General features: G+C 36.8%; 1 protein-coding gene across 3 annotated transcripts; it reads left to right on the top strand.

Moving 5' to 3' along the window:
- Window positions 1–13408: 13408 nt before the first annotated feature.
- Window positions 13409–18555, top strand: LOC131079597 (pentatricopeptide repeat-containing protein At5g39710). 3 transcript variants are annotated; one of them, XM_058017595.2, is made up of 4 exons: window positions 13409–15941; window positions 16294–16809; window positions 17567–17626; window positions 17873–18555. In XM_058017595.2, exon 1 carries the CDS (start codon window positions 13552–13554, stop codon window positions 15820–15822), a length of 2271 nt encoding a protein of 756 aa, XP_057873578.2. In that variant the 5' UTR covers window positions 13409–13551; the 3' UTR covers window positions 15823–15941; window positions 16294–16809; window positions 17567–17626; window positions 17873–18555. The 3 variants fall into 3 exon arrangements, with proteins under 3 accessions (XP_057873578.2, XP_057873577.2, XP_057873579.2); XM_058017594.2 differs by having other exon boundaries at window positions 17853–18555; XM_058017596.2 differs by having other exon boundaries at window positions 16294–17689; window positions 17853–18555.
- Window positions 18556–18803: the final 248 nt, after the last annotated feature.

The raw sequence follows: 18803 nt of genomic DNA, 5'->3' as shown, positions 1-18803 counted from the left end.
GGTTGAAGGGTTTTGATTACTTCTCAGATGACTACTGGAAATCCTTCAAAATGCCTTTGCTCGCTCTTGATCGCCTATGATTCGCCTTTTCTTCGCTTTGGTTTGCTCGAGTGATGGGTGAGTGAAAATGAGTCCATTTTCACCTTTTTATCAACAAGTAAACCCTAATTCATCACTGTCATAAATGCTTAGCGATGTACCCAACCGAATGTTGGTTTCACAATTTTTTGTCGGATAAACCTCCATCAATGATCAGTACCACACTCCAGATGTTTTCTGGGGAATATGCAAGATTTGCAATGAATTTGCCAACCCCTAAGGCGTATGCCTCAGTTACCAGTTGAATTTCCTGTTGGTGCAGGAATACTCTATTCTACCGGTGGAGTTACAAGTGAAATTACCAGTGTAGTTGCATCTCCACTTGGTTCCTCAGATTTTCTAACCCGTCTCTTGGTGTGATCTTGTTGTATTTCATCTACCTTCTTCTTTCCTTTCTCATTTTCTTTATCATTGCTAACCGGTGTAGACTTGCTTCTATACTACTTAGCAATATGACCTATTTTGTTTCATGCATAACATGTAACATTGTTCTTTTGAATTTCTTTGACATATTCGGTGTCATTCCTTGACCTACATTGATTAGCCAAATGACCAAATTTTCCACATGCATGACATTTAACATTCATTCTGCAATCTTCTGACTTATGGCCATATTTCTTGCAATTTGTACATTGACTGGAACTGAATTGTAGTTTTGATTTGCTCTATTTCTACATTGTCTAGCCATATGCCCAAATTTATTACAAACAAAACATATACCATTGAATTTGTAAGCATTAGACTGCCTTACCGGTTTCCTCTGGTCTGATGAGTTCTTCATATCGGTTGTCTGATCTTTATTTGCAGTACTAGAGCTTTCACCTTGTACAAATCCAAGTCCTCTAGAGTCTTCACTTTGCCTTTGTCTTTTCAATAAATCATCCAACTGTGCAAAACTAATCCTGAATTTTTCTTTACACTCACTTGCAGTAGTCAAATCATCTCTCAGTGTTGTTATTTGTCTTTCAAGCTCTTGTTCATTATTCTGGGAGTGTACCAAATCAGTTCTCAACAGATTATTCTCATGAGTCAATCTGCCACATTCATCAAATTTGTTCTTCAGAGATATAGCAAGGATTTCTTCCTTTTTTTTTTTTCTGTCCTCAATATCTTTTGATAACCTCATAGTTAGGTCTTGCATTTCATTATTCATGAGCATGTTTGCTTGACTCAGCTTCTGACATTGTTCCTTAAGTGCATTTTTCTCTTCATCATCCTGGTTTTGCAAAAGTTCCTTTCTCTTAGCTTGAGCTGATGATAACCTTTCTTGCAGAACAAGAATGAATTCATTAGCAGAATTCAATTCATCTTGCAGTTTTAAGTTCTTCATCCTTTCAACATCATAGTCCTCAAGTGCCATCTCAAGTTGCTTCTCCATAGCCATGTTCAATGATTCTAGTTTCAGGTTCTTCCTCAAGCTGTTAAACTTCCTCTGAGGTACCAAGCTTTGATACCAATTGTTGGAATACAATAACACGGAGAGGGGGGGTGAATCAGTGTTATGTCGATTGTTAGATACTTGGTTAGTCCCAAAGACACTGAGAGGGGGGGGGGGGGGGGGTGAATTAGTGTTTGATCGGTAGATGAAATATTTAAACTTATTTGCAACTTTACAACCCAAACTAATATACCAACAAGCAAATAATAATGCAGTAAAGAGAAACAAAAGAATAAGCATCAATGCACACCATAACACAGATATTTTTGGTGAGGAAACCCAGTAAGGGAAAAACCTCAGTGGGATTTGTGACCCACAATATTTACTCACTGGCCAATAAGAATAAATATTACTAGGTACAATAGGGGCATGTACATGCAAGAAGGCTAACTGCCTAGAGCTCACTGCTCAACAACAAAAATGGAGTCACATTGACTACACAATTGGATGGTTAAATCCAATAACAATGTACTGCTCAAAATAGCATCTGTAATGCTGGATTCAGTACTAGTTTAAGCTTTGTCTGATACCTCTACCAAAACCTTGTTTCGCTTTGCTCTGCTTCTTATTTGTTGTTAAGATAAATACATCAAAGTGCATATACAATTATTTGCTCTCATAACCTATCACATATTACCACTTCCTTACATTTCATATCATATCATTACTTACATTACAAATGACCTACAAGATCTCATACATATATGAGTCTTTACAATACATCATGTCGGCTATACAAATATAATATTACATTACAATACATTTCTCATAAACAATATTATTTCCAAGTTGGCTTGGACTGCCGGTATAATCTGTTGTCGGTGTAACTAAATGCCGGTGTGAATAAACCTTGTAGTGACTGCCAATGTCGGTAGGTGAAGTCTTTTGCTGGTAGAACCTTTGACCCCCATTACCAGTTGGTTGCCATCAATGACAACATCAACCATTCTCATCTGAGTGTATAATGCCAATAATCTCCCCCTTTGGAATCGATGGCAACACTCATGAGAAAAATCAAAACTGATATCCAAAATTTGAAGTCCAAAAACTGAGAGTGCTCCCCCCGAGCAAGTGATCTTCTTCTGTATATTTTTCTCATTACACCACTCCCCCTTTGACATCAATGACAAAGGATGTCAAAAGTATCAAAAATTCAAAATCTACCTAGAAACTTGTAGCCGGTTATGTACAATCTAAAAAATGTCTACCAAAACTAGGTTAAGACCTTGCAAAAACTTTGTACTGTCAGAAATTACAGTCTTTGTCTGTCGGATCATCCTGGTGAGATAATGCATCTGCTACTCCGATAATCTTTCCCCTTGAACAATTGCCTTAGATAGCTCATTCTGGTGTGTTAACAAATTATCCAATCTAGGACCAAGTTTGTTCTTTAACTCCCGAGTTTTCATCTTCAACCTTGCTTTCTCTCTTTCCAATTTCTCAATCTTCTCTTCATAAGTAATAATCTCTTGATCCAAAACTGATGTTAGTTCCAGAGAACCAATCATATTGTTAGAAATGTCATCAATCTCTTTCTGTGCTTTCTTGATTTGCTCATCAATATCTTCTGTTAGATGGTGAGGTTTGCATGCTTCCCTGTACAATTCCTTGTATTCCAAAATGGTGGAATTCATTGTTGGTAACAATGAATCAATCTGTCTTGTACAATCCTTTATTCTTTTATCAAAGAATTCATCCTTCTCCTTATTAACTCTTTCCTGAATTGTCTCCTTATTTATCTTATCTATAGTCTGAATGTTAGAAGATATGAATTTGGACAATGTGTCCAATTTACCTTTAGATCCAACAATGTGATCAACCTTGCACGCAGGTGCAATCATCTGCAAAATTGGTAAAGAATCATTAATAGCCTTAAATGCTAAGGCATTACATTCTGTTATCTTCTTAATGGAATCTAATAATACATCAATGGCATTTGTCAGTCTGTAATCCATAGTAGAAGTACTGGGAGGAGTGCCAGGTTTTGCAATAATTTTGTTTTCTTCTCCAGTTACCTTAACCTCTTCTTTATCCACTTTCTCTTCCTTATCTTCACTTTTATTCTCATTCTTATTCTCTATCGGTTCTGATTGTGTCTGTTCTGGTTCTTTTTCTGTTTCAGCCGGTATCTCAATATTCTACTGAGTGTCAACAGTCTTGACCGGTGATTCAGGTTTCTCAACATTTATAGCTTCAGATTTCTTCTCCTATGCAGTTTCCTTATCCAATACAATATTGATGTCCTAAGTGTCAACATTCATTGTGAATAGAATGTCTAACTCGGAATCAACATTATCTGTTTTCACTTCCTCTGATATCTTTTCAGGCTCATTTTACATTTCTATCGGTGCCTCTGATACTACCGGTGGGTTGTCCTGTGCCGGTGGCGGTAAGTTGTCCTTAACTGTGATGCCAGGTACACTGCCAACCTTACTCTTGCCCTTATGTGTTTTCTAATATACTTTAGTAAATGATTTATCAAATTTATGTCTATCTTTCTCTTCCCTTTTCTCCTTCTCAACAAAGAATATATCCCACTTATCAGTTGTTTCATCAACAATCTCTTTTACTCTTCCAGCCATAAGACTAACTTGTCGGTGACCACTCACAAAAACAATCATGTTAGCTTCAGATATTAAATCATCTATTTCTTGCTTAGAATTAACATGATGAATGGCTAACAATGCCTCAACCTTTAATTTCTTATCTAACTCCATAACAAACATTCTCTTTGCTTCGAGTCTCAAGTATAAATCATTAGGAAGAACATCTACAATCTCAATAAGAACCTACTTATATATATCCAGATACAAAATAATGCTCTCCTCAATGGTATCCTTATCAGAATCAATAAAAGAATGATATTACTTACTAACATTACTAATATTTCCTTCTTGAGTTATTTCATTTATCAGTTTTGTCGGTGAAAGAGTGTCAGGTTCCTTTTGTTCTGGTTGCTTCTTTGGTGTGACTTTCTTCTTCTGACCACTGGGCTCTCTCACAGCCTGTTGTTTCTTTCTAAGTGTTCTAGATTTCTTCGGAGATGGAGTAGGTGTCGGTTAGGGTTTTCTTTTCTTTCTGTCCACCCTTTTGAATTCAGCAGCCTTATCATTGTCAGAGTCAGATGAGGTAGCCACAGGAGAAATATGTGCTACCGGTTGTTGTTCTGTTTTTCTTTCTTGTTCAACAACACCTCTCATCGAATCAAGTTTCAACAAGCCCTTCTTAACAACTTCAACAAATTTTGAAGCATCTTTTATTACTTTGTCTCTTTTCTTCCTCTGCTTCTACATAGTAACATCACTCTCTATAGTTTCAGCATTACCAAAGATCTTATCAATGGGTTCCAGTGGAGCATATAGGAGTATCTTGGCATAAGATTCTAAGATGTGCGAGTCCACTCCATAACCCATCTCTGTTATCCAGACAGTTCTAGGTCTAACTGCCTCCATCCATACTTCATCTCTTTTAATCACAAAGCATATATGTTTGTCATATTTGTCTACAATGTTTTGGGGAATCCTTTCCCATTGCCTCATTTTCTCTTGAATGTCTTTGAAATACTCTTTTACCAGTTTTTCACCATCAGAACCTATGCCGGTAATTACCTCCTTAATCTGTTTTCCAACAAAAATATCATAGGCAAAGTCCTTGTGTCCAATACCAGGGATCTCCTTTGAGAAATATAGCATTAAGCATACAATCAAATTCCCAAACTTGAATGTTCCCTTCTTATCACCTTTAATTTTATCCAAATTTTCTATCAGTTCATCTTTCAGCCATTCATAGATGTCAATTTTAGCATTATTCATAATCATCTCATAGGCACTATGAATGCATAAACTTGAAACATAATTTAGCCTATTAATATGTGCCACTCTGTATCCAATAACCATACTAGCATATTTGACATTTTTGTCGGTTATATCACTATCCCAAAGTGATCTGTTATCTGATGTTGTGCTAGTTAAGTTCATAACTTCTTTGTTTGGAATTTTCTTTTTCTTCTCAGGCCTAGTGCTGGTAGAAGGTAAACCAGTAACAACCTTAATTGCTTCCTTAGTGATCTTTAAAATTGAATCTAACCACAAAAATTCACCGTGAACTCTGCTAAGAACATAACAGACAATCATTTGAAAATTCAGGCATGTGAAGGATGTTAGTGAACCCTAAATCTTCAACAACCTTGTGTTCCGTTTTGACTACACCTTGTTTGTCAGTGATAATATTCATGAACATGTTCCTTATATCCTTGGACCCTAAATCTTCAATGTTATAGTGAATGTATGCCCTAGGGTCTTCAGCAAATGTGTCCCCCTTCGAAATTTTTGAAAATGCACCAATGGAGTCATCCAACTTAGCTATCTTAGGGATGATCTTAAAGACTGGTCTAGGATGCTTGACATTTTCCACAATAGTAGGGTTTGCAATGAATTCAGGAATGGAGGATGAAGAGGCCATTTCATAAGATAAATACCTTTGACTATCGAATGCAAGTGAAAACCTTGGATGCTTTGAAAAACCTTGCTGCTTTGCTCCTTGAATGTCGATGCTCAACTCCTACGCTCTTTGAATGCTTGAATTCTTTGGTAAGTCGAAATGAGGAATTCAAGTGCTTTATAACCAAAAAGTTAACTTATAACCACATTAAATGCTTCGCCGATGAAGTGAATTTCCAACATATGTGCTGGTAAAGAAGAAATATGACTTCTTACCACCAACTGAGGGTAAATGCATGATCTTCAATTATTTTCCTTACCCCTAAGGATTATTCCTTAGTGAGATGAAGAATCTCCTGTCAGTGCAGGATTGCTCTATTCTACCGGTGCAAAGACAAATTCATCATTCCTTTGGTCTCTCTTCCTGATCCATTGTTTAGTGAATTCTTGCTTGATTTCATTCACCTTTTCTTTTCCTTTGTCATTAGATCCTTTGTTGTTTGTCAGTAAAATCTTACTTCTACAAAATCTTGCAATATGCCCAATCTTGTTGCATGCATAACATGTTACATTGTTTCTTTGAATAGATTTTCCATAACCTTGACCGGTTTGAGTTCTGCATTGATTAGATAGATGTCCAAATCTACCACAAACATAGCATTTCACATTCATTCTACAATTGTCTGAGTTATGACCATTTTTATTGCATTTGGAACATTGATCGGTGGATGTGTTTGTATTTTGATTATTCCTAAATCTGCATTGATTTACTCTATGACCAAATTTGTTGCAATTAAAACATTTTCCATTGAATTTATAAGCATTAGGTTGCCTTACTAGTTTGTTGTGATCATGATTGTTTGTAGTTCTAGAACTTTCTCCATGTTCAAATCGAAGTCCAACTGTTTCTCCATCAGGTTTTTGACTTTTCTGCATATCATCAAGCTTGTCTGAACTCTTCTTGAGTTTGTCTTTGTATTCATTTGCAACGACCAACTCACTTTCCAAAGTACTAACTTCTCTCATAAGTCCCTCTTTGTCATGTTGCATGTGAATCAAATTTATTTTAAGCATATCATTCTCATAACTAAGCCTTAGAGATTCATCTGATTTTTCATTAAGTCTTCTAGCCAAATCTTCCTCATTCCTCTTTCTATCTTCAATATCCTTACATAGTCTCATGGTTAAATCTTGCATCTCATTCCTCGTGTTACTATTCTCTTTTCTCAATTTCTCTGCAATATCTTTGAGAGTTTCGTTTTCTTCATCATCTTGGTTTTGCAGTTGCACATGTAATTCTTTTCTCTTATTCTTTGCTATGACCAGGTTATCTTGAAGTGCTTTGATAAATTCCCGAGTAGTTCTGAGTTCATCTTCCAGTTTGATATTCTTCAATTTTTCTGTATCAAAATATTCAAGAGCTCCTTCCAACTGTTGTCTCAAACTTTCCATCGGTACCGGTTTCAGGATCTTCCTCAATCTGTTAGGCTTCTGCAAATAGAGGACTAGGTTCTGATACCAATTGTTAGATACTTGGTTAGTCCCAAAGACACTGAGAGGGGGGGGCGAATCAATGTCTGACTGGTAGATGAAATATTTAAACTTATTTGTAACTTTACAACCCAAACTAATATACTGGTAAGCAAATAATAATGCAGTAAAGAGAAACAAAAGAATAAGCATCAATGCACACTATAATACATATATTTTTGGTGAGGAAACCCATTAAGGGAAAAACCTCGGTGGGATTTGTGACCCACAATATTTACTCACTGGCCAATATGAATAAATATTACTAAGTACAATAGGGGCCTGCACATGCAGGAAGGCCAACTTCCTAGAGCTCACTGCTCAACAACAAAAATAGAGTCACACTGACTACACAATTGGATGGTTAAATCCAATAACAATGTACTGCTCAAAATAGCATATGCAATTCTTGATTCAGTACTGGTTTAAGCTATGTCTGATACCTCTGCCAAAACCTTGCTTCGCTTTGTTCTGCTTCTTATTTGGTGTTAATATAAATACATCAAAGTGCATATACAATTATTCGCTCTCATAACCTATCACATATTATCACTTCCTTACATTTCATATCATATCATTACTTACATGACAAATGACCTACAGGATCTCATACATATATGAGTCTTTATAATACATCATGTCGGCTATACAAATATAATATTACATTACAATACATTTCTCATAAACAATATTATTTCCAAGTCGGATTGGACTGTCGGTATAATCTGCTACTGGTGTGAATAAACCCTGTAGTGACTACTAGTGCCGGTAGGTGAAGTTTGTTGCTGGTAGAACCTTTGAACCCTATTACCATTTGGTTGCCATCAATGACAACATCAACCATTCTCATCTGAGTGTATAATGCCAACATCGACAATATAAGATTTTACCTTATTATAACATACACATATAAACCGGTAAATGAAGAAACATATAACATGAAGTAAATAAACCAGCCACATGAATGAACACCATAACACACTGAATTTATACGTGGAAAACCTCAAAGAGGAAAGACCATGGTGGGATTTGTGACCCACAATATCAATTCACTGGCTATATGAAAGATATTACATAGCATGGGGGCCTGCACATGCAGGAAGGCACACTGCCTAGAGCACACTGCTCAACACAAAAGAGTCTCACTGACTACAAGCTTCTGCTAAGATAAAACAGTACTGGTGAACTCACAAAATGCATTTGCAATGCTAAGAAGAGTTCCAGTTAAAGCTCTGTTCTGTACCAGTTCATAAACCCTGAATCCTTCTATTAGTATCTCCTTTCCTCCAAGGGTGCTTTACAAACCATCTACTGATCATAGTATGATATTACATTCCCATACAAATGACCTTCATACATATCCTTCACATTACACAGTTCTTCTACCTTTTTCATATATCTTGTTCTATATCAAAATGACCTAATAGATTGACTTATATACCCTTTACAAACAATATGCCTTATGTCGGCTTACAATACAAAAGATATTCAATGTCCTTATATAATAGTTACAAAATGATTTTACAAATAAAACCTTTTGGATCTAGATTGATGTCGGCTTCACGGAAGTGCTGGATGCCGGTGCCGGTGCTGGTGATGACGCTGAATACTCCAATGCTGGTATTTGTCGGTGTATGCCTACAAATGCCGGTATATGCCTTCAATAGAATCTTGTTGCCATCAATGACAACATATGATTCCAATGAGTGTCCATTGCCAACAATCTTGTAGGAGTGTCTAAGTTAGTTGCTAATGTACTGCATAACCCACAAAGACTCCAAATTTGACAAGCTTACTTCTCTTATATTCTTCAATCAACCCATGTAATCACCATTAGTCTTCAAATCTTCTAGAGACACACAATATTTCTCCCCCTCTTAATTTAACTTAAGTGGTAAGTTTTTATTTCCCAACTACTTACACTAGTTAACTTATAGACCTATAGAACCATTTTATATTCATAATGAAAATCAAAAGTATATCATATAAACTCTATTTTACCATTACATGTAAATATTGAACCTAGGTTTTTCAACATAAAGGTAAAAGAATATATAATAAAAGTAACTAGTTAGCTATGGAGTCTACTAGTCTTAAAAATACTCCTAGTGTTGGCAAGAGACACTGTACAGGTCATCTAGTGTTGTCATTGATGGCAATTGAGGTCAGATATTCCATCTATAGTGTGTGATCTAATCCTACCGAAAGTTGGAATGAAGAGTTGGTTAAGTCCATCGAGTTAGAACAGGACATCCGACAAAATGCAGTATTTTGGTTGGCATTTCATTTTTGTTGAATATTTTGTGTTGTGGAGCTAAAGGATGTTAGTTAGATGTTTGGAGCACCTTATTCCAGAATCCTAGCCTCTGGTGTCAATTCTTGAGTGAGTTGGAAGATCTAGTGCACAGGTTTTCAGAATGAACAATGTAGTATGGCCGACATGTGTGAGAAATCATTTTGCAAATTATGTGGATCGATTTTGGTGATCATTTCTATGTTTGAGGATGTTTAGCCAACATATGGGTAGCATGTAGACAATTCTTCTTGGTCCGCATATGCATTGGAGTTCGGATTGAGTCGACTTTGTATGCATGTTTCATCATTTGTATAGTATTCTTGAAGCCGACATGTAGAAGATCTAATGTGATGTTGCAGATATATAAGATCGATGGATATGAACATTTTTTGTATAGGTGGATGTGTGAAAAGTGTTAGTGATCGATTGTGCACAGTTTCACGTGCGCAAGTGAAGGATATATGCTCTGGAATAAAGCCGATCAACTAAATAGAGCAGTGTAGCAGAGCAGTATGTGATTAAGAGTTTTGTGCTTAACTGAAACTGGACCTTGGCATTTGTAGATGCTATTTTTTAGCTCAAACATTCCAATTATCTTTTGTAAAAGATTTTGTAAGGCAGTGAGCCTTTTGGGGTTGTTGCACTTCTTTCTTTTGAGCAGTGAGCTCTAGGCAGTGTGTCAGAATGCATGTAGATGCCCAATGTAATATTTTTATTCTTCTAACAGAGTATATTTATATTGTGGGTCTCATCCCCGCCGTGGTTTTTCCCTTAACCGAGTTTTCCACGTATAAAAACTAGTGTTATTGTGTTGTTGCTGATTACTTTGTGTTTCTACATCTTTATTTTGTTCATTTGCATTCAGTGGCTAAAAGAACAATTTAATAAGGTTAAAAATTACAGAACACTGATTCACCCCCACTCTCAGTGTTCCTTGATTCCAACACCTAGCACAACAATTCAAAAAAGTCTTGAAAATTCAAATTGACTAGCGATAGATTGTCAAAACAAGAGGAGAAACCCTCTGATTCCTATAGACAAGGTTTAAACCCGTGTACCATGAGGAACGTACATGCTATAAATATCAAAAGTAATTATTGACACTGCACTACAAAAGGTGAAATAAAAGGATAACCAAATAGAAAAAATAATAGCAAAGTTGGTTGGAAGGGCATCCTAGAAAGTAGAACACCAAGGATAATTCCAGTAGTGGTCAAGAATCTAGAGAAGCACTGTAGTCAATGGTCACAAAATTACTAAAGGCATTCTTTGAATCTCATAGAGGACAAGCTTGATCACTTCTAGAATCAAAATGAATATTGTGCCAATGTGAAGTAAATTTAGCCATTTAATTAGTAAACTGATTTATAACCCTTTTAGTATGGCTCCATTGGACAACACTAAAACCACAAAGAAGGATGTAAATGTCTTTTTTTTGCATTCATTCAATGTTAGTGTTGGAAGTAAGAGGAAGACTAATTCATGAATTGATCAATCAAAATTTTAGGGTTAGATTCCAGAATAATATGAGAAAAATTCATCATTTTGGCTACTAAAGAGCTTGTCGAATGACCATAACCTCAACAAAGTTATTGGAAGCAACACCAAGATTGCCAACAAACAAAAACTTAACCTTGCCATTATGGTCAAGACAAATGCCTCCTATGTCAACATTTCCAAGATTGCCTTTTAAAACTCCATCAACGTTAATTTTAACCAAACTGTGTGGGGGAAAAAGTGACACTAAGCAAACATGCCCTAATCTCACTTTCAATCACACATTTGTGGAATACGAAAGAGCCTAGAGGTATCACACAATTGGCTACTTCTTTTTGTGGAAGAGAGAGCCACGGGCTACCTATTAGGATTTCTATTCCTTTGTTGCAAATGATAGATAAAATGATGCAAGTTCAATTCCTAACCCCAAAGTGCAAGTATGAACTAATAACAAGATTGCAGAATTGAAACTAAACAATGGAAAGCTGTGAACACAAGGATAAAAGGAGAATGCAGATGTGTACCTGGGGTTAAAATCTGAGTGGAAATGTTCAGGACGGGGGCGCGGGCGCCACTGTCCTGATTCTGCACTTGAAACTGCTCCTGAAACTGTTGTTTTGCAACCTGAAAGGCTGTCGGAAATGCTGAAATTTGCTGTCTGACATAAGGACCAGGGCGCCCAGTGCCCCTGTCCTAGCAGGACCAGGGCGCCCCACGCCCCTGTCCTGGTCTTTTGCTCTGAAATTTGGTGTGTTGTTCCGTCTCAGTCTGCTTCCATCGGATCTGCAACTTGCGGCGTCCTTCGAATCCCGAAACCTGCACTTATATCTGAAAAGGTATGGTGGGTGGCTATATAGGGTTTTGCCTTAGTCAAACCCCCACTTTGGTGATTTCCACCTCCACGAATAGCCAAGTTGTATAGTAAAAGTTGTGTGTGCAGACCTTGTGTGTGTGCAAGATCCTAAAATGCAAGTAAGCAAGCTAGAGCAACCTAGAAAGTAAACCCTAATTGCTTGTAAATGATAATGTAAATGCTCCAAATCAAGATGCAAAGTGATCTAAAGCATGAATACAAATGATATAATGAGGCTTATGCAAAGACATGAAAACAACATGAAATCATACCCAACCCCAAGGGAGGGGTACAAGCCAATCTTCAGTCGGTGATCCCCTATTGCTCTTCAATGTCTTCAAAGCCCTAAATGGATGAATGAAATTGATGAATGCTTGATGGATGGATGTTGAATGTTGTTGAAGTCTTCAAAGATCTGCTCTTTCGCTGCATATAAGACCCTTGAAACCAAAAATCCCCTCCTTTCAAATGAAGAAAGAGAGCTCTTATATATGAAACCCTAGGTCTTAATTTCAACTTTTGGCCGACCTAGAGATTGAATCTCCCGCCAATTTCTTGGGGTTAAGCTTTATTTTATGATTGGATTGCGCTCCTAAAATTTCGGGAAAAATGTCCGGGACCGTGTGCACGCTGGGCGCCATGGTCCCGACAACTTTTCACCAAATTTTCAGGGCCGTCGGATATGATGATTTTAGGGAGAATCCCAAAGTTACAGGTGATTCGAGATGTTTTGACCCCCGAAATCAAGCCCCCAAGTTCAAAATAGGACCTAATTAGGGTTTTTGATTAAATGATGTATTGGAAGAATAAAATGAAAAGGGCACACTTTAATGAACAAGGCCCAACTTTATGATATGGGAGATGATATAATAGAACCTTAGACCTAATTAATTTAATTAATTAAGTGCTAAAGGGGAAATGCAATGCAAAATGCAAGATGTGCCAAGGCGGGTGCTAAACTAGGTGTAAAATTGTACCACCCTAGCAAGTGCGTACAATTTATGACACTACACAAACCAAAAGAAGAACAAACCCATTTAGTAATTTGAGAATCATAAAGATTGTGCTGAAAAAAATAGATAAAAAAGACATCACTAAAATGCCAAAGTCTCAACAATGCTCTAAATTCCCACCAAGAACTCATTTGACAATCTTGAAAGAACTCCATTGACAATGTTGAACCCAAACTAGGCATTATTGGACCTAGGTTAGTATTGAACACGCACAATACTTAAACTAACAACCTAGGGCTCCCAAAGAGAAAAATCTCGGGTTCATCACTTCGTTTATTGGAATATAAAATTATTTGGAGTGGGTAGTAATAGTTTTTGTAGAGCTGTGAAGGGCTGTAGCTTACGTTTGGAGCTGCAAAAATTTTAGCCATCACGATGCAATAGGAATGGCTACTGGCTGGGCGGTAGGCAACAATCATCCAGCAGTGATCATAACAGGAAGAAAGATAAGGGCAATTTGTACCAATTCCATGTTTTACCAAGGCAATGACGACAGGGTAGATGAAATCATCGATAAGGTTTGTGGATTACTCTCTAAACACGAAGACGAAGCAATTGTCTATGCTCTTTCTCAACTTCTGTCTGAAAATCCTCTGCATTTTAACAAGAAACATAAAATATTAATCAGACTGGAACCTCAGCACGTCCAACAGGTTTTAGTGGAAAGACAGACATCCATTAACCCCACAACAGCTTTTCACTTGTTCTCCTGGGCCGCCCACCACCAAAGTTTCTGCTTTAATATTAAATCTACCTGCATTCTGGCCCATGTTCTTCAAAGGGCAAATATGTTTGCTCATGCCACTTCTGTTTTAGGGCCTTTAATCAACCCTAGCACACCAATTCAAAGACATACGGAAATCTTCAACACTTTTATTGGGGTATGCAATAATTCCTCAAGTGAGGGTTTTGATTTATTGATTCATATTTATTTGAAAAAGAAGATGCTTGATCATGGCGTCGATGCATATTTTTCTTTAAGGAATCATGGTATCGTGCCGGGTCAGTCCATCTGTAATCGACTTGTTATTGGTCTTTTAAAATCAAAAAATAAAAGCCTGGCATTCAAAGTATATGAAGATATGCTTGAGGCAGGGCTAAGGCTTGATGTTTATGCTTTTAATGCAATCATAAATGCTTTCTGCAAGGAAGGAAAAATTGACAAGGCCAAAGAAATGTTTGTCAAAATGGAAGAGGTGGGTTCGACACCAGATGTTGTTACCTACAATATACTCATTCATGGTCTCTGTGGAAAGGGAAGCCTCGATCAGGCCTTTAATTATTATAAGAAAATGCAAGCCGGGGGTTTAGCTCCTGATGCCTTTATATACTCAACCCTCATAAATGAGCTTTTCAAGGCCTCAGAATATGACAAGGCAAGATCATTAGTGCATGAGATGTACTGTAATGGGATAGTGCCCTGTGCAGTCACCTATAATATTTTAGTTGCTGGCTATAGCAAGGAGGGCAAGATGGAAACTGCTGCAGGGATTTTTAAGGAGATGTTGTATAGGGATATGATGCCACGTGATTCAACTTGTACAAGATTGATTGATGGACTGTGTAAGGCAGGAAATGTGGAAGAAGCATTGGATCTATGCGATACGATGTTGAAGAAATGCATCCTACCAAATACAGTCACATTCAATTCACTTCTCAATGGTCTTTGCAAGGCCAAAAAGAGCGAGCAAGCTGAGGTACTTTTTCTGGACATGGTTGGGCGAGGCTTTGTTCCTGATGTTTTTACTTTCAACACTCTTATAGATGGCTGTTGCAAGGCGGGAAACACTTTCAAAGCTTTTACCTTTAAGGAATATATGATGGAAAGGGGTATTCACCCTAATGTTTCAACTTACAATACTCTTATCAACGGTCTATGTAAGTCAGGGAAGGTATGTGAGGCCAATGCATTATTATTGGAAATGTCGGGAAGAAATTTGGAGGCTGACGTAGTTACTTACAGCACATTGATATATGGTCATTGCAAGTTAGGTGACATAACTGAAGCGAAGAGGCTCCTTGATGAGATGATACAAATTAATTTGATGCCAAACATTTCAACATACAATGCTCTAATTGATAGGCTCTGCAAGGACGGGAATTTGGAAGAGGCTTTCAAGCTTAGGGATGAAATATCAGGAAAAGGGTTGATGCCAAATACTGTAACATGTTCTATGATTGTTCATGGTCTGTGCAGCAATGCTCGGATGGAAGAAGCAAACACTTTCTTGAACAGCATGCGGAACAATGGTTTCTTGCCCAATGCAGTGAGTTATAGAGCACTTATCCAAGGCTATTGCCAAAATGGCAGGATTCAGGATGCACACAATGTCTTGAAAGAAATGGAATTGTGGGGTTTAGTCCCAGATAGAAATACTTACAGAATATTGATCAATGCATATTGCAAAGTAGGGAATATGCAGCAAGCTTTGATGGTGCAAGATCATATGGTCGGAAAAGGTGTTCTTCCAGATGTTTTTATTTACAATGTACTCATCAATGGGTTTTGCAAAGAAGGGAGTTTTAGCAATGCTTTTAAACTATATGATGAGATGGTTAATAAAGGTATCATTCTGGATGAAGTTACCTACAACATACTATATTATGGGCTGTTGAAGTTGGGAAAAGAGGAGGAAAATTGCGATCTCAGGAAATGATGGACAGGCGTTGGGTTTCTAGTTGTTGATGGATGCAAAGCAGACACCATTCAGAATGGTTTTGACTTTTAAAGATTATAAAATAAGTGAGAGAAAATAAACAAGGAATTGCACATACTGTAAGCATATTTCCAATCATACTTTGTGCTGATATTGGATATTCATTTATTTTTCAGCCCTTATGAATATTTTTTTACACTTGTTTAAATTCATGTACAGTCTAAAATAAATTCCTATTTTTAGTCCCATTGCATACCTTTTCAAGTAGTTTCAAGGGTTTGTTGATCCATTGATTTGGAGATTTGGTTCTACTTTTCTATGAAGTTATCCTTGAGGATTCCATGATAGTCTTAGAAGTCTGTAGTTGTTATGTACTCACACGTTTAAATTATTTACTGACAGGTTTGCAATATTGTTTGAGTTAAACATAAAATTTCTTTATATTGATGTGCTTGGTGATATGTTTCCCAGGAGTGCACTTCAGCAAGATGTGTCTCAGACTTAGCATTCGATGAAAGATCTGCTGAGCTTCAGGCTAATTTATGGGAGCTGAACATTTGAATGCAAGATCCTTTCTGCTCTCTTACTATAATGCAATTCTTTTTGAATTTTCCTTATGACATATATATATTTTATCTATAATATGTCACAACACATAGCAGAAGGAAATCTTCACTTTGAAGCATTGCCTTATAAGATGATCTTTGATTAGCGAAAAGAGCAGCTGGGAGTACAGAATGAAAATCTCAAGATTGTCAGAGATTTGGGAAAGAAAGTTTACAATGTCGAAGATTCTAAAACCTGTTAATGCTACCTGAGCAGTAAACAGGAGGTTCAGCTGGGAAGGGAGGTTAACACAGAGGTCACCAATCATAATTTCACTGAGACTGACAAGTACCTCCAGCATGAATTCTAGGAAGCAGTGCCCGGAATGTCTGTAATCAAGACTAAGAACTAAAATTACAGGCAAATGTTATCGAAAGGATGGTAAAATTTCAGTAGATATTAATCAAGTTCTTTGTTCCTTGTATTTTTGGAAAGTGAAACTTATTTTCTTTCAAAAAGTAAAATACTTTTTGGATTCTGCCGTTGTCCAGAATTCTTTCCAATTTCCTAAAATGTCTTATGTCGTAATTACACCATATACACTGTATATTGGAGAAGTGACCCAGAGTTAACAACTTTTTCTATCAATCAATAAATATAAAATATAAAATGCCTTTAATAATCACTATATTAAAACTGTCCTATCTACAACCCTCTGTGAGTGAATTTTGAAAATAAAGTTAAGTGGAACAACTGCTTCTGGATTAGATTGTGTGTTAATTTAGCATCAATGTTTTGGATCATACTTCTGATCCATCATCAGAATGATTGAGTGCTGTCAGAGTATAAATGGATAAGTAGCAGACCAGGACAGCTTAAAAGAGAGGGGAAGAAGAAGGCGAGACAGGGAACAAGGTCAGAAGGAAGAAAAAAATAAGTGACCTTCTGACCTCGCTCCCTGTGTCACCTCCTTCTCCCCCTCTCTTTTAAGCTGTACTGCCTTGCTACTTATTCATTTTTGACGATGGATCACATAGTGTGATCTGAAATGTTGATGCAAAAACTATAACACAATCTAATCCAGAAATAATTGTTCCAATTTCATAGATTGTGGAAAATTAATATCTTTAAAAAGGTTAACTACTAGAGTTGACTATGTTATACTAATGGTGAAGGCATGTATTCCTGGATGTCACAGGTTCGAATCTGGAGGGGGTAGAGTTGCACATATCAATGATATCATTGAACAATAGATAAGGTAAATTAAAAAAAAGACCTCCTCTTGTGGAACGTTTGCATAAGGGGGGTTACACACACCAAAGTGAGTCTTGCTTGATGTTGATATAAAAAAACTACCGTTACCTTTAACATTTGACTAACTTGCATGCAATGCATCATGATTTAATCTGAAATCAAATTATACAGTTTGCATTAGTTTTGGAGATCGATCTTTTCTGTGCACTTAACTCTGCTTTATGATCCAGAATTTTCAACTTGTGTTCAGAATTCTTTTAAGGGCAGTCGATATGGTTGAGCATCAGCGGATCAAATACCATTTCCTAACAGAGATTGAACAATGTACTATTTTTTAAAGTGAACCTCCGGTCCATTCAGGCGCACAATAAAAAAACTGCATTTATCTTCAGTATATATAAAAATATGTTTTACTTTGGTACTGGGATAGAAGTGGCACTCGATTTGGAAGGGATATTTTTTATATGGCAGAAGCTCTGAAATATAATTAAGCAGAGGACTTTTGGATATCATATGCATGCACTGTGTTCATAAATCAACTTCCAAGAAAAAAAATTAATGCAAGAGGTGGTGGCAATGACCAAAGATAAGTTGCCCAATTCTCTTTGATGCGGCAACTTTACTTCACAGATGGTATGTCAAGAAAGATCTTTGGGAAGAGATGAGAACAATCCGGCTGCCGATGTGTCTCTGAAATGATAATTTGTTCGTAACCTTGGCTTTACCAATGTTTGGTATTAGATTTGGTCTTCCTTGGCAGATTAGGCGTACATTGGGTTATCCCTCGCATATATGCCTGCCGAGGTTGATTGAAAGAAATTACATGGATCATTTTGGCTCCAATGACTTGCGACTGGCAAAGAAACCATTTGATCATATTCATTTGTAAATTTAACCTATATTCATGCGAGTAATTCATATAATTGTAATTTACTTGTGATTGCCAAAGAAACTATCAAACCACATTCATATTAAAATTTTAACTTCTATTTATGTCATTAGTTCATATGATTGTACTTTGATTAGGTTGGGCAACTATGGATTAATCGTTGAGGTGGGTAGGACTTCTTTTACTTTTGATTTTGCTTGACTAAGAGGGGCTTCCGTAAGGCATTGAGTTAGATGAAATCATAGGGAGTGATCAATTTTCTTGCCTTAAACCATACTTGTTACATAGTGTA

Source organism: Cryptomeria japonica, chromosome 9 (assembly GCF_030272615.1).
Source record: "Cryptomeria japonica chromosome 9, Sugi_1.0, whole genome shotgun sequence".
Lineage (NCBI taxonomy): Eukaryota > Viridiplantae > Streptophyta > Pinopsida > Cupressales > Cupressaceae > Cryptomeria > Cryptomeria japonica.
The sequence above is the reverse complement of the archived record's forward strand: the minus strand, read 5'-3'. Positions and strand labels throughout refer to the sequence as shown.